This window comes from Vombatus ursinus, unplaced genomic scaffold, assembly GCF_900497805.2.
Source record: "Vombatus ursinus unplaced genomic scaffold, bare-nosed wombat genome assembly UNPS02014791.1, whole genome shotgun sequence".
Lineage (NCBI taxonomy): Eukaryota > Metazoa > Chordata > Mammalia > Diprotodontia > Vombatidae > Vombatus > Vombatus ursinus.
Genome location: NW_020954569.1, coordinates 39559059 through 39573927, shown reverse-complemented (window position 1 = coordinate 39573927; position 14869 = coordinate 39559059). Strand labels below are relative to the sequence as shown.

Below are 14869 nucleotides of genomic sequence, written 5' to 3'. Positions count from 1 at the left end.
TCACTTTTGAGGAGAATGAAGTTAGCTCACTTTCCCTCACCTCCCCCTTTTCCACTCCATTGTAAAAACTTTTTCTTACCTCTTTTATGTGAGATGATTTACCCCTTTCTACCTCTCCCTTTCCCTTTCTCCCAGTACATTCCTGTCTCACCTCTTAATTGTATTTTTAAAGATATCATCCCTTCATAATCAAATCACACCTGTGCCCTCTGTCTATCTATACTCCTAACTACTCTAATAAACAGAAAGGTCTTATGAGTTACAAATATCATCTTTCTCTATAGGAATATAACCAGTTTAACTTTATCGAGTTCCTTATGATTTCCCTTTTCTGTTTATCTTTTTATGCTTCTCTTGAGTCTTGTATCTGAAAGTCAAATTTTCTATTCAGCTCTGGGCTTTTCATCAAAAATGCTTGAAAGTCCTTTATCTCATTGAATTTCCAATTTTTTCCCTGAAGGATTATATTCAGTTTTGCTGGGTAGGTGATTCTTGGTTGCAATCCTAGCTTGTTTGCCCTCTGGAATATCATATTCCAAGCCCTCATAGTCTTTAATGTAAATCTTGTGTTATTCTGACTGTGACTCCATGATACTTGAGTTGTTTCTTTCTGGCTGCTTGCAATATTTTCTCCTTGGCCTAGGAACTCTGGGATTTGTCTATAATATTCCTGGCAGTTTTCATTTTGGGATTTCTTTCATGAGGTGATTGGTGGATTTTTTCAATTTCTATTTTACCCTTTGGTTTTAGAATATCAGGGCAGTTTTTCTTGATAATTTCTTGAAAGATGCTGTCTAGGCTCTTTTTTTTGATCATGGCTTTCAGATCATCCAATAATTTTTAAATTATGCCTCCTGGATATATTTTCCAGGTCAGTTGTTTTTCCAATGAGATATTTTACATTATCTTCTATTTTTTCATTCCTTTGATTTTCTTCTATTGTTTCTTGATTTCTCATAAAGCCATTATCTTCCAATTTGCTCCTTTCTAATTTTTAAGGAAGTATTTTCTTCAGTGACCTTTTGGACCTCCTTTTCCACTTGGCCAATTTTGCTTTTTAAAGCACTCTTCTCCTCATTGGCTTTTTGGATTTCTTTTACCATTTGGGTTAGGCTATTTTTTAAGGTGCTATTTTCTTCAGTATTTTTTGGGGGTCTCCTTTAACAAACTGTTGACTCATTTTTTTCATGATTTTCTTGCATCACTCTCATTCTTCTTCCCAATTTTTTCTTCTACCTCTCTTGCTTGATTTCAAAATCCTTTTTGAGCTCTTCCATGGCATGAGACCAATATGTATTTTTCTTGGAGGCTTTGGATGTAGGAACTTTGACTTTGTTATCTTCTTCTGAGTGTGTGTTTTGATTTTCCTTGTCACCTTAATAACTTTCTACAGTCAAAGAATTTTTTCATCGTTTGCTCATTTTCCCAGCCTATTACTTGATTTTAGCTGTTTGTTAAAGTAGAGCTCAGCTTCCAGGTGGAGGGCACACTGTCCCAAGCTTCAGGGATTTTGTGCAACTACTTTCAGTGATACTTCCAAAGACCTGTAAATTTTCAGTTCTTCCAAGGTGTTATGATCTGAGGATCTCCTGGCCTGTGTTCTGGTCTGTGAGGGATCACAAGCATTCTTTTCTGCCCTTTAAGGAGGGTCCCCTCTCCACTGTGGCCCAAAGCTCTGCTACACTAGTGTTCCTGTTCACCCTGGGACTGCCACCCAGGGTTGCGACAGGGAATCGAGTATGGGCAAATCAACAGAGTCCTGCCTCAGTGCTAGCAAAAAGGCTCTTGTAATCTCCTTCTGAACAGTTGTTCGACCCCCTTACTCTCTGTGGTCTAAGAGCTCCTGAAGCATCTGCTGCTGCTGCTGAATAAGTCATTCCCAAGGCCTGCTCCTGGTTTACTTGGGCCAGGTCTGTGCTGGCAGGACTATGCTGGGCTTTGCTCCCCTCTCACCCAGGTGCAACAGACCTTTCCTGTTGACCTTTTAAATTGCCTTTGGCAACTGTGGGCTAAGAGGTCTGGAAGCTGCCACTGCTGCCAAGTGATTCAATCACCCCAAGGCCTGCTTTGGGCTTGCTGGGGCCTGGTCTGTGCTGGACCACACTCCTCTCTCATCCTGGTGTGACAGACCTTTCCTGCCAACCTTCCAAGTTATCTTGGGCTGGAAATTTGTTTCACTCCATCTTTTGTGGGTTTTGCTGCTCTAGAATTTGTTTAGAGTCATTTTAAAAAGGTTTTTGGAGGGATTTGGGGAGGATCTCAGTCAAGTCCCTGCCTTTTCTTAGCCATCTTATCTCTTCATCTGTTTCCGTAGACTCTTACCATCCTTAAAAGAGCAGTGTTAGAGTCTGTGTTCTTATCTACATATAACTCAAGTATCTTCCTTAAGGGGTGGGGGTGGAAAACGATTTCTCACCTTCTGGTCAGTTTGGAGATTCTATGAGATGGTGATGTTCCAGAAAGATTCTGTTGATTCTGCCCCCTCCTCTCTTAGATCCCACTTCATCCACTTAATCCTTTTCTAAAATCTTTGCTTTCCCACCTACAACTGTGCTCTTAGTTTTTTTTCTGATGGTCCCCCAGGCTAGCCTTGATACTGGATATTAATCACTTAAGGTAAAGTAGGAAATCTTAAAAAAAAACCTAATATGATTAATTTCAACATTGGATGCTTTTTGAATATCTCAATTCATGAATTTATTTTCTTTCTCTGATACGTAAGTTGAAATTCCATCTTTATCTGTGATATAACCACTTTTTACAAACAGGATTATTCTGCAGCATGGACTATGTAATGATGGGCTGATTAAGATTTTACTAATTGAAGTATTATCTATTGGGGGCATTCTGAATGATGTTTCTGACTTTTAAAAGGTAACTAGAACATATAATAATTAAATTTGAGAATATTTCCCCATGAGGTAAACGTGGTTTAAAAACAATGCTTAATGCAGAGTATAGCCAGTGTGTATATATAATACTAGATGTGATTACAAGTTTTTTAAAAAAATCATTCTCTGCTTACTGTATATTCTACAATTATAGTTTCCTTAAGTTTTCAATATCAGACATGTAATTTTCCACTTAAACAATTGGGATTGTTTAATCCCACATTTGAAATTGTATAACACACAATCTAACCACATTTTTTTTTTATTTTTTCAATCCAAAGATAATTTTCACACAATCTTATTTGGATCATAAGATCATTTTGGAGCTGGGAAGGGAATGTTGCCTCCCAAGTTTCTACCTAACAATTGTACATACCCAAAATAAAACAAACTAAAAAGCCATAAACAAAATCTCAACCTAGTTATTCTAACTTGACAGACAAAAGAGTCTTTGTCTTCTAAATAAACACTGATGGTGTTTTCAGAGGGTTAGCATCACATTAGGGTCAGGGATAAAGGATTTTGTTCTTCTTGTTCTTGTTTTTTAACACAAAGCTAATAAAATTCTTACTTCTGGGAGATACAATCCAGTTGAGACAAGAGAAAGAAGCATTCAAGTGCTCATAGGATCATAGGGTTAGAGCTGCAAGGGGCCCTAGAATTTCTCCAGTCTGCACTTTTCCTTTTCTAGATGATGAATTGAGGCCCAGAGAAGATATGACTTACCCAAAGCCATGTGGAATAAGTAACCAAGGTGGAATATGGACTCCAAATTCTGTGCTCTACACTGTTAGCCTTATGCATTCTACACTTAGTCCAGTGTGAAAGAGTGAATCTCATATAAGAATGTTGTAAATGGTGAATAGAAGCTCTTTTGCAACATTTATCCTTGAAAATAAGAAACTTTTATTTATGGCAGCTTCATTTGTATCTGTAGCTACTCCTTTACAATACCCCTTTTCAAAATATGCATAGGATTATAAGAATTTTTTGGAGTTATGCCTCCAACTGCTGGGAAGGAATAATATGTGGACCCAGTTCATTAGTTTGCTGTTGGAGGGAGATGCCCAAGAACAAAAGCTCATAGAGATAAGTGCTATGGTGACATCTATAGCAACAATTGCAATGTCCTGGTTTTGTTCAGGTTTTGCATCACTGTGTGATAAGCTGTGTACAATATTGAGCATTAATAACTTTAAAAAAAGACTTGCAGGTGCTAAGTCAGACCATTGGAAATGAGAGAGTTTTCGCTTTTCACTGATTTCCTCTGTTTCCTTTCACAGATATGCCAAAGCCTCCCAAAGAAGATCTTTTCATCTTACCTGATGAGTATAAATATCCATTGCGGAACAAGCGTTCTCTCCTGAAAACCCACAAAAATAATGAACTGAATGTGGAAACACTAGTGGTAGTTGACAAAAAGATGATGCAAAACCATGGTCATGAAAATATTACAACATACGTCTTGACTATACTCAATATGGTAGGATAGCACTTCTTGTTGAGGCCAACTGGGTAATTAAATCTTTCCTAATATCTGTCATATCACTAAATTAGCATTTGCCATTCTGTTACTTTACTTGGGGATTCATTTAGCAATCATAAGAAAGCTTTCTTGGTGAATTTAACAAATTAAATTCAACAAATATTAAAGTACCTATTATATTCATGACATTGGAGCAACAGCAATTTAATAAAAGTATACCTACCCTCAAAGATCTTATAACCTTAGGGGAAATGAGACATATACACATATAATTATAATACTATAAGTACGTGAGAGAGGTTGAATAGAGTGGCATGAAATTTGAAGAGGAATGGAACTATTTGAATTTGGCTTGGGACTTTGTGAGAAAGTAACAATAATTATAATACTATAATCATCTTAGCTCATATTTATAAAGCATTTTAAAGTCTTTAAGACACTTTTCAGATGTTATCTTATGCATTCTTACAACAACTCTGTGTGGTACATGCTAGCATTATGTCTATTTTACAGATGAAGACTCAGACTGAGGCTTAAATGACTTGTCCAACATCACATAGCTCATAATACCATAAGGCAAGATTTGAAACTTGACCTTCCTGGCTACAAATACATTACTGTAATAAGTTCAGCAGTAAAGAAAGAAAGGATTGTAGTAAGTAATGGGGGAGAATGTTCTACGTGGAGGTTCACCAGAATAAATGCCTGGAGGTAGAAGATGGCAGGACAAAATGTGGGAACTGCAGGTAGGACAGTTTCATTAGAATGTAAAGTCCATGAAGAGGAGTGGTGTGAAATAAGGTTGGAAAGATAATTTGGAACCAGATAAAGACCTTGAATGCCACGCTAGAGAGTTAGCATTTTATATTATAGATAGTGAGAGTTGCTGAATGTTTTTGTGTAGAAGAGTGATGTGATTAGGTCAACAGTGTGAAAGGTGTGTTGACATAGGGAGAGACCAAAACCATAAAAAAAAAAACTAGGTGGCTAAAATTAAAGAAAGCCCAGTTTATGAGATATTGAACCAGGGTGTTTACAATGGGAACAGAGGTGAAGATGGACATATGATATATAAGGAGAATTGACACACTTAGCAACCAATTTTATGTGAATCAGAGCTGATTCATTTGCAGGTTTCTCTATTCTAGAGAGCTGTTTGTCATTAACTGAAGGGAATTAAATTGGGAGAAATAAATTGAGGAAAAATCTGTGTAACCACAATGACTTCAGTGTTCATGAATACTAAACTAACAAACAAACAAACAAAAACAAAAAACAAAAATACTCTTGACGGTAAATTCCAAGAAGAGGTTGAAATTTTTGAAGTAAAAATATTTCTCCTTTAAACTAGCAAATAGTATGCATAGATATTTAAATGTCTTATGGCTCAACCATTCTCCGCCTTCAAAACAGAAATGCTGAAAGCTTGATGAATGCAACTTAATTTTTATTATTATGTAAGGACACCTTTTTGTGCTCAAGATGCCTTTCTACTGACCTTAAAGTGTATTAGGTTCTCAGTAAAAGCAGCACCACCTCATTCTTTCTTTTCTTCCTGCCTTCTTTCATTCACCCAAAAAGTATTTATTGAACACATTTTGTGTAAAAGATTGTCAAGAAATAAAATTTTCCACATAAGTGAATTTTCCAGATAAGAGAACTTTAATTCTTTAAGTACTAACACTTTTTATCCCAACCACTTTTAGTGGAAATGCTGTTTTAAAATGTTAGTCATATTTTCTTGCCTTAGTAAATAAATAGAGTTTATTGGAAATAGTTTTGTCTTTTCTTGATGCCTCAAGATCATCACTGTGAACATCCATTATTGTACTTTCGTAATAGAGTGATGCCCTCTGGAGCTCATAAAGCAAATTTCATTATGTACCTCATTAAATATCTGCACAAAATGCAGAACTTGCCTATATATAGTGCCCTCTTCGAGGTGCCCTCAGAGACTACTGTGATATACAAGACTATTTAGCTTCAATTCTTCAGAATCATGATGCCTCTCTCCATGTGTCTCATCTTTTCTTCTTTTGTCAGTTCTTACTGCTGATGGAATAATTGCCACTCACTACTGTCAAAAGGGTTTCTGATTTCAATAACTTCTGATGGGTTGATGTTTCTCTCTTCCCTTTCCCTTCCCCATCTATCTTTTCTTCTTCTTTTGCCTCTTCCACCTGTTTTCCCTGATGTTTCTCTCATTCTCCTGGGCTTTGAGGACAGCCAGCAGATACTGGCATTGATAGTCATCAACAGCAATGATCAGTAAATCAATCAATGAAGTCTTTGGCTGTTTCCATTGCTGTTCATGATTCAGAAGTAATTTGTTTTGTTGTGTCTTTTTACTTCAGGCATTGTTGAGGGTGTTTGAGGTTGCTAGATGTTTGAACTCCATATAATCATGGTGTTAACTGCAATATCCTTAGTGATCTAGGAAAACTGGTGCTGCAGTTTCAGAGCAAAGGGAATCTGCTGTCCAAAAATGGTGCTTTAAAGCAAGTTATATGAAATAAGTGAAGGCTTCTGTGACAAATGTGCTTTCCTTGTTTTCTTCAGGTGTCTGCTTTGTTTAAAGATGGAACAATAGGTGGCAATATCAACATTGCAGTTGTGGGTCTCATTCTTCTAGAAGAGGAGCAGGTACAGTATTACTGAAATGTTTTTTTTCTCAGAGAAATGATGCAAATTCAATGTCTTACTTTCATTTACAGAATAATCACTTTGATTCCCTAACTCTATTTGCCTGAGGCTGAAAATATTTTCATGTTTCATATCTAAAGTAATTAATTTTTCATCAGTTAATTCAACAGGATTATTTGATTTCTTGTAGTTTGTATGTAGAGGGGTCAAATAATCTTTCAGATGTCTTGTGTGAGTGGGATAGAAGGCAGGGTGAGAACTGCCTGCATTCTTTAAAGAGATCAAATGATTTAAGTTGGTCTCTATGTTAAAAAAAAAACTACAAATATATTTGAAATATGGTATATAGACTTTATCTTTTGCCAGTTTGAGATTTTAGAATACCAGGTGGCAGCATTGGCAGTAGAAACCCCCCCAAAATGGTGTAAATTCTGTTTAGTTCATAGCACTAAAATTAGTTGTTTTGATATAATTTTGTTTCAGATCATTGGAAACTACTCATGAACATTAGTTTTTTTGTTTTTTGTTTTTTGATTTTTTTTATCACTCCAATGTGTTTCTAACTACTGTTGAACTAATTTTCAGATCATAATGGCTTGGGTTTTGAGTTCCATAGAGAATCAACAAAGTTAGAGGAATTACTTTCTAAACTCACTTCTCTTCTTGGCATCTAATTTGCCAGTTTTGTAAATATCCCAAAGCAGAATATGTCCACATCTCTAAGAAGAGAAAGGAAAATATTCTTTGCTGTCTGGATCCAAGACCCCCAATTGACATGTGTAACTTTATGTTTTTCCATGTCTGCCATGATGAGGAAACTAGGTAGGAGGTACAGTTGAATAGTAAGAGAGAGCACATACTTCCCTAGCTCCTCTATGCTGATATCCCATTCTGACTCATTTGGGACTTTTATGACAGAGGCTATATGCTGGAGGACAGTTATTACCAGATCCTGTCTTCCTCTTGCCTGATAAGAGATGGATGAGGTTCTGGAAGAATACAAAGGGGCTTTATTCCTCCTTTCCTGTGAATCCAACCAATATCCAACTCTGTTCTCTTCCCAAAAGGAAAGGAGAGCAAATTCAGCTCCAAGGTCTTATTTTGTGTGCTGAACCCATCAATGTTTCTCAAGTGACAGCTTAATTATTTTGTGTTTTAAAACTTCTTCACCTTGGAATTTATCCAAGCTGCAAAGAGGACAAGAGTCTGTCTTTTGATCATACACCTGTGTTAACTTTAATTAATGTAATTTTCCTGGAAATCACCAGCTGAAGAATTTCAAGCATGCTGTGTCTCTTTTCAAATGTTTTACACATTGGTATTTAACTTAAGTTTACTCCTTTCTCTGGTAAAACCCAAAATGTTATTTTAAGTAGAAGATACCACCATTTGTTCACCACGAGACATTGTATACTTTTAATACTATCACTATTAATACCATTTTCTCAAAATTTTATTTTATATTGTTGAGCTTCTAAAAAATACAAATTTTTCAGAAAATAGGGTTCCTAGAAGTAGTGACCTAACTCATAGCTTAGTCACTGTTGATGAAACTGTCTGCCTCCAAATTCTGCCCATGCCCATTATTTTCTACCTTCTTTACTGAAGTTCCAATTTGGCAGTTTTATAAATTTCCCAAGGCAGAATCTGTCCATGTGTTTAAATGGTGACCATAGTAGTGATTTCTTCTTGGTTCTGAATATTTTATCACGTTTCTAAAAGTAAGATTGATGCACTTTCCCAGTGCTGTCAAAGTAAGCTTTGCTTAAGGTGATATCTTAATATAGTGGATAGAAAGAGCAGGTATAAGCACCAAAAAGATCTGGGTTCAAGGCCTGACTTTGACACACACTGACTGAATGACCCTGGACAAGTCACTTAACCTTTAAATGTCCCAGTGCAACTCTTTAAGTCTGTAAGTTACAGAAAAAGTGCTGACCTGCATTGATAGAGAAAATGTTCTTGTCCATGATTTCCCTATGTCAATGAAATCAGAAGTCCAGTTCCTAACCCTATTTACCCTAATGATACTAATGCAGGGAATTCTCACTGAACAGGTATTACATGCACTCAGTTATGAGCATCCATACGTAAACATGCCTGTGTTGCCAATTGCAAATAATAATAATAACCACCAATAAAATATATATTAAACATTACAAAGGTACTTCATAATATTGCAATGCCTCATGACCATCCTGAAAATGACCAGTTTTCAGGAAGCAATGCTTAGCATGGTAGGCCACAGCATGGTAGAAAGACTAAATCACCACACTGGAATGCAACAGACCTGGGTTCTAGTTAAGTATCTGCTTCTATGTCATGTAATCTGTTTGGACCTCAACTGCCTCATTTCAAAAATCAAGGGGTGAGATTTAGCCTTTTTATGGCAGCCTGGAACAAGTGATAGACCTGTTTTCAGACTAATGTTTTTAAATATATGATATAAAATTCATAGGCTCACAAATGAAACCAATAATACTGAAATAAAGTTATTATAACATAATTGAACAGTGAGATGGTACAGTAGATAGAGCATTTCCCTGAAATCAGGAAGACCTGAGACCGAATCCTGCCTTAGACACTTACTAGCTATATCAGACTAGGAAGCCACTTACTCTCTTTGCCCCAGTTTCCTCATCAGTAAAATGGGGATAATAATAATAACACCTTCCTCCCAGGGTTATTGTGAGTATTAAATTAGCTAATAATTATAAGGCACTTATCACAATGCCTGGCACAGAGTAGGTACTATATAAATGCCAGCTGTTGTTATTATTTTTAAAAACAAAAATCTACAGATTCCTTGAAATTTATCAACAGACTCTTGGGGCCACATGGATCACAGGTTGAGAATCCTTAGACTAGAAGGTCTCTCGTATTCCTTTCATCTCTAATTGTCTATAAAGCTATAATGAGTTTGGATTCATTTTATACTATTTTATGAGATACCTGAAAGCTTCTTTTAAAAACATTTGCTCATCTTGCCATATTTATCAATTGTCTCTTTATCAGAAAGGAAAAAAAATATATAATTTAACTTTTCTGATCATTTGAATTCATTATGATTAATAAACATTTATTAAGTACCTATTATGTTCCAGGCACAGTGCTAAGCACTGTGAAGTTTTGTTATGATATTAATAATAATAATCGTAACATTGATATTGGTATTATGGTCTTTCCTGAGTAGCCAGGACTTGTGATCAATCACCATGCAGACCATACCTTAAGTAGTTTCTGCCAGTGGCAGTCTGGACTGATAGGAAAAGATGGAACCCGCCATGATCATGCAGTCTTACTTACTGGACTGGATATATGTTCCTGGAAGAATGAGCCATGTGATACTTTGGGTAAGATTTTTTGCATGTGATACTTTCAAAGATGTGTGTTTGTACTTGTACAGGTGCATATATAATTACACATTTTGTATAGAAACACTCTTTTAATTATGGTATCACAGTGTATTTTCACTTTAATGGCAAGTGCCTTTCTATTCTTAAAAGGTGTAGCATTGGGGAGTGAACATTTTTGTATGAAAGCTTACTTTTTTCTAAATACAGTGCTCTACCTTAAGCTACGTCAATAGTTCCTTTAACAGGGAATTGTTCCTTGCCAAACACTAAAGGTAGGAGAACTCGATTTTCACAATTTTGAATCTTTTCAAACTTGTTACAAATGATTTAGGACGTATGGAACTCATTAAAATGTATGTTTGATCCAAGATCAGGGTCATCAGGTTTCAGGTTAAGATGATGAGATGTTCTTGGAGGAAATCAATATTATGAAAAGTTGTAGATATTCTATAGAAATATAGAATTCTTTAATTTTCCATCTTTCCATAATCAACTCAGTTTCAGGAGTGCTTCTTGGAGGGCCCCTGGGTTGGCTTCCTTTTGGAGGCTTGCTCTTTCATATTTTTCTAAAAAGTCAATTAATAATGCTCTGATTAGGAATAATACAAAACTTTATTTCTCCTTCATTTTTAGTGAGGATGAAGATATTTAGTATACAGATTTAGCCCAGTTGAATGCAATTATTGGCAAGATGCACAATACCCTTTGACTCAGACTTTGGGTAGCAGGAATTTGTGGAAAAATACGCAGATCAACAATCAATAATCAGCCTCCTCACATTCTATTACAGTGCATTATGTGCAGGATGTAAAACCTCAACTAGGTTTTACATGTGATGTATGGTCCTTAGAGCTCCTGGAAATAGGTATCCTTTCTTCATTTTGAAAATAGCTATTATATGGTAATTCTAGAAATGGTACATCTCAATTTTCCCCCAAGGGTATCAGGAAGACAAATTGGTCTAGGAGATGAAAGATAAGAGAATATAGTTCCTTCTTTTATTTTTTCCAGTAACCATACTGCACTTTTCTTTTGGCCTTGTTCTGTAGGATTTGCACCCATAAGTGGAATGTGTAGCAAATATCGCAGCTGCACTGTTAACGAAGATACGGGTCTTGGCCTAGCTTTTACCATTGCCCATGAGTCTGGACACAAGTAAGTGAAGATGTGCCAAGGAGCACAATGTGGAGGGTAGACCTTTGGTGCACTTCTCCTACTGACCTGTGCCACAGTTTGAATTGCAATAGCTATTCCTATTATTTCATCATTCAAAGTATTAACTTAATAAATCAAGCCCTTCCCATGTATTAGAATTTGCTGAACAATAAAATAAATAATTGAACATCTCTGTGAAATATTAACACAAAAGTGCTTAATTATGGCTCATTTTCATTTGGGTGCTCTATTACATTGTAAAAATATAGTCACTTGAGATTAATAAAATAATAGTCTAGCTAGAATAAATACATATGTCTAACTAAGAGTGGGGATGAGTGATTTTGGTTCCTGAACATGAAATCTGAGGCCCTAAAGTTTTGAAGGCTAAATTGAACAGGAGCTTTTATTTTTTTTTCCTCTCGATTTGGGAACATACTTATACTACAAGAAAATGTACAGCTATGTGTTTGAATATATGTACTTTTCTTCTCTTTTTCTTCTTTCTTCCTTTCATGTATGTGCACATGGGAGAATGTTGAAGTCAGTTCTTTTGATTAGCTCCCTAACTCGGGTGAAGTGGTCAGAGTTTTTTCCCAGGGCACTAAAATTTAAAGCATGACAAAAGCATCACCTGGCGAAATACTTTGCCACAGTGGGCACATTCCTACAACCTACTTATCTTTTCCTCACAAGTTCCCCATCAACGGCCAGTCTTTTAGCAACATATAAAATTTATGCAGGGATGCATTCTCTCCTCCAGTGATCTATCCTTTATATTCTCTCCACCTCGAGTACAAAAATTCCTGATTATCAATACTATTTTTTATTGCCTACTCTTTAGTTCTACTTCCAAGATTCATGTTTTCCAATAAGTTCAGTTGAGTCATTTCCTAGTTCGCTTTGTAGAACTCCAGATATTATATATATAAGCATGTCCCAAAAGTCTTACGGCAATTTTAAGCTTTGGTGGCTTAAAATTGACCTTAGCCTTTGAAATATCCAAAATGTGTGTGTGTATCTGTGTATGTCTGTGTTTGTATGTGTGTGCACAGATGTATGTATAATACAAATGTTTATTTATGTATTAATTAGAAACCTTACTATTTCTTCCTTTTGATGTTCTTTAATGAACATTCCATTATTATAATTACTTTTTTCCATCTTAAAATTTCTATTTTTGTGGCCAATGAGTTGTTTAAAGTACATTGCACATCTTGGGTTTGGCTTCAACATAAGTTTCAGTGGCTACAATGTGTGCCTGTGTTCACAAGGGAAAATAGGTGAGAGAGTGCAAAAGGATTGAGGCAAATCCAGTACAGCTACTACAATACAACTTTCAGCATCTGTCCTAGTGATCATCTATCAGCAACATCATTTTCTATGTGAAATTTGGTACATTTATACTGAAGAGTGAGCAGTATTTTAGGGCAGCTGGGTGGTACAATGTATAGACTGCCAAGTATGGAGTCAGGAAGACCTGAGTTCAAGTACTGCCTCAGACACTTAATATCTGTGTAACCATGGGCAAGTCATTTAACCCTGTTTGCCTCAGTTTCCTCATCTGTAAAAGTGAGCTGGAGAAGGCAATGATAAACCACTCCAGTATTTTTGCCAGCAAAACCCCAAATGGTGTCACAAAGCATTGGACACAACTGAACAACAACGAACAATATTTTAAAATAAACAACTTCAAGGAGTTTCTTGTACTTTAAATTATACATTAAGCTATATGTTATATTGATAACTTGTTTGGATTGTATTTTTTTCATTCAACCCTCATTGTCATAGGGATCTCCCAGTGAAACTCCCTTTACCAGTACAGATCAAAACCTGCTCTTTCAACTTTAAATCTTACAGCAGTGATATCAAACTCCAATGTAAATGGATCCTTCCATGGCATATTGACATAGAAAACCACACATTAACATCTTTTTGGTATTATGTTCGTATTTATTTTGTATTTTGTATTCATTTATGTTTATTTATGTTTGTATTTATTTTATCCTGTTTGGGTACTACTCTTTTGTAGGCCTCTTGTTTCATACCTCTGTTAAACAATTCCCTGGGACATTAAGAGCTTATAGAACTTGCCCAAGGTCATACAGCCCTATGGGTCAGAGACAGGCTGTGAACCTAGGCCATCCTGACTCCACAACCAGCTGTCCATCCACTACACCATTCTGCCTCTCCTGAATTGTCTTATCTTAAAAACATACACATACCCACCATATATATATATAATATGTATATACACGTACGCACACACATACACACACACACACATATATGCACACAATTGAAAAAGTTTGTCTTTCTATGCGTGAGAGATGCTGAGTTCCTAAAACGTAGCATCATCAAAATGATCCAATGGTAATCCTGAAATTCTCTTCGCAGGTCACACTGCCAACATATTTGAAATTTTTGCTGGACAATGTACAACTAAGAAACATAGTTTGTTATCTTTATAGCCTTTACCTTACCTTTCCTCACCTTCTGTTTACACTGGCAAGAAAGGTAGTGCTGGTAAATGTGTCTTTATGAAACTGCCCTCTCCTCCTGGGCCTATTAGAAAATGAAATGAAATCCCTTACTCGTTTCTTCCAAAACTATTCAAAGGACTCAGCTGCTGCTGCTGCTGCTGCTGCTGCTGTGTGTGTGTGTGTGTGTGTGTGTGTGTGTATGTGTGTGTACATGTGCTAGTCTACAATGGAATGCATGAGAGTAACTATGGACTTTGGCTCTATGTGAACTGATGACCTCCCAATGAAAAGCTTTATATACAATTACTGATCCCCTCATCATTACAGGTAATGATTGACTGACTTTTTCAGAGCCTAGTAAATGGTACCTGCACTATATAGGAAGCTTTAATTTGAATCATAATTATATTTTTAATATTCTGCTAGAGTAAAAACTTCAAAACACTCATCTTAGCTTCATTAGGATCTTTGAACCATACCTGAATTTAATTATGTAATCAAAATAAAATACATTTAAAATCCCCCCCTATATATTAAGTCAGAATTGAGGAAGTAAGTTTAAGATAATCAATTTAGATAGAGTCTTAGCAATGTTAGCCCTTGAAGGCAGTGGGCTGACTGAGATGGTTTATTTCTCCTTTGCTTTATGGTTTATATTTATAATTTTATCAGGTATGGAGCTCCCCATGTAGAAATGTTATTGACATTCCCCATGCAGAATTTGCCAGAGAAATGTGAACCAGTAATTCCTGTGTGACTGACAGCCTTACAGAGTTGCTTGGGTCACTAAAAGGACAAAAATTATCCTTATTTTACAAATAAGGAAATTAAAACTCAGAGGAGTAAAATGATTTT

At 36.0% G+C, this 14869-nt stretch overlaps 1 protein-coding gene across 1 annotated transcript in view; it reads left to right on the top strand.

Annotated features, from left to right (window-relative positions):
• The window catches only part of ADAMTS16 (ADAM metallopeptidase with thrombospondin type 1 motif 16), a 239429-nt gene that overhangs the window by 76317 nt on the left and 148243 nt on the right, over positions 1–14869 (top strand). The window contains exons 5-8 of the mRNA XM_027869000.1: positions 4175–4374; positions 6937–7020; positions 10214–10373; positions 11426–11531. Of these exons, the coding sequence (XP_027724801.1) occupies positions 4175–4374; positions 6937–7020; positions 10214–10373; positions 11426–11531 (550 nt within the window). The remainder of the gene's footprint in view (positions 1–4174; positions 4375–6936; positions 7021–10213; positions 10374–11425; positions 11532–14869) is intronic.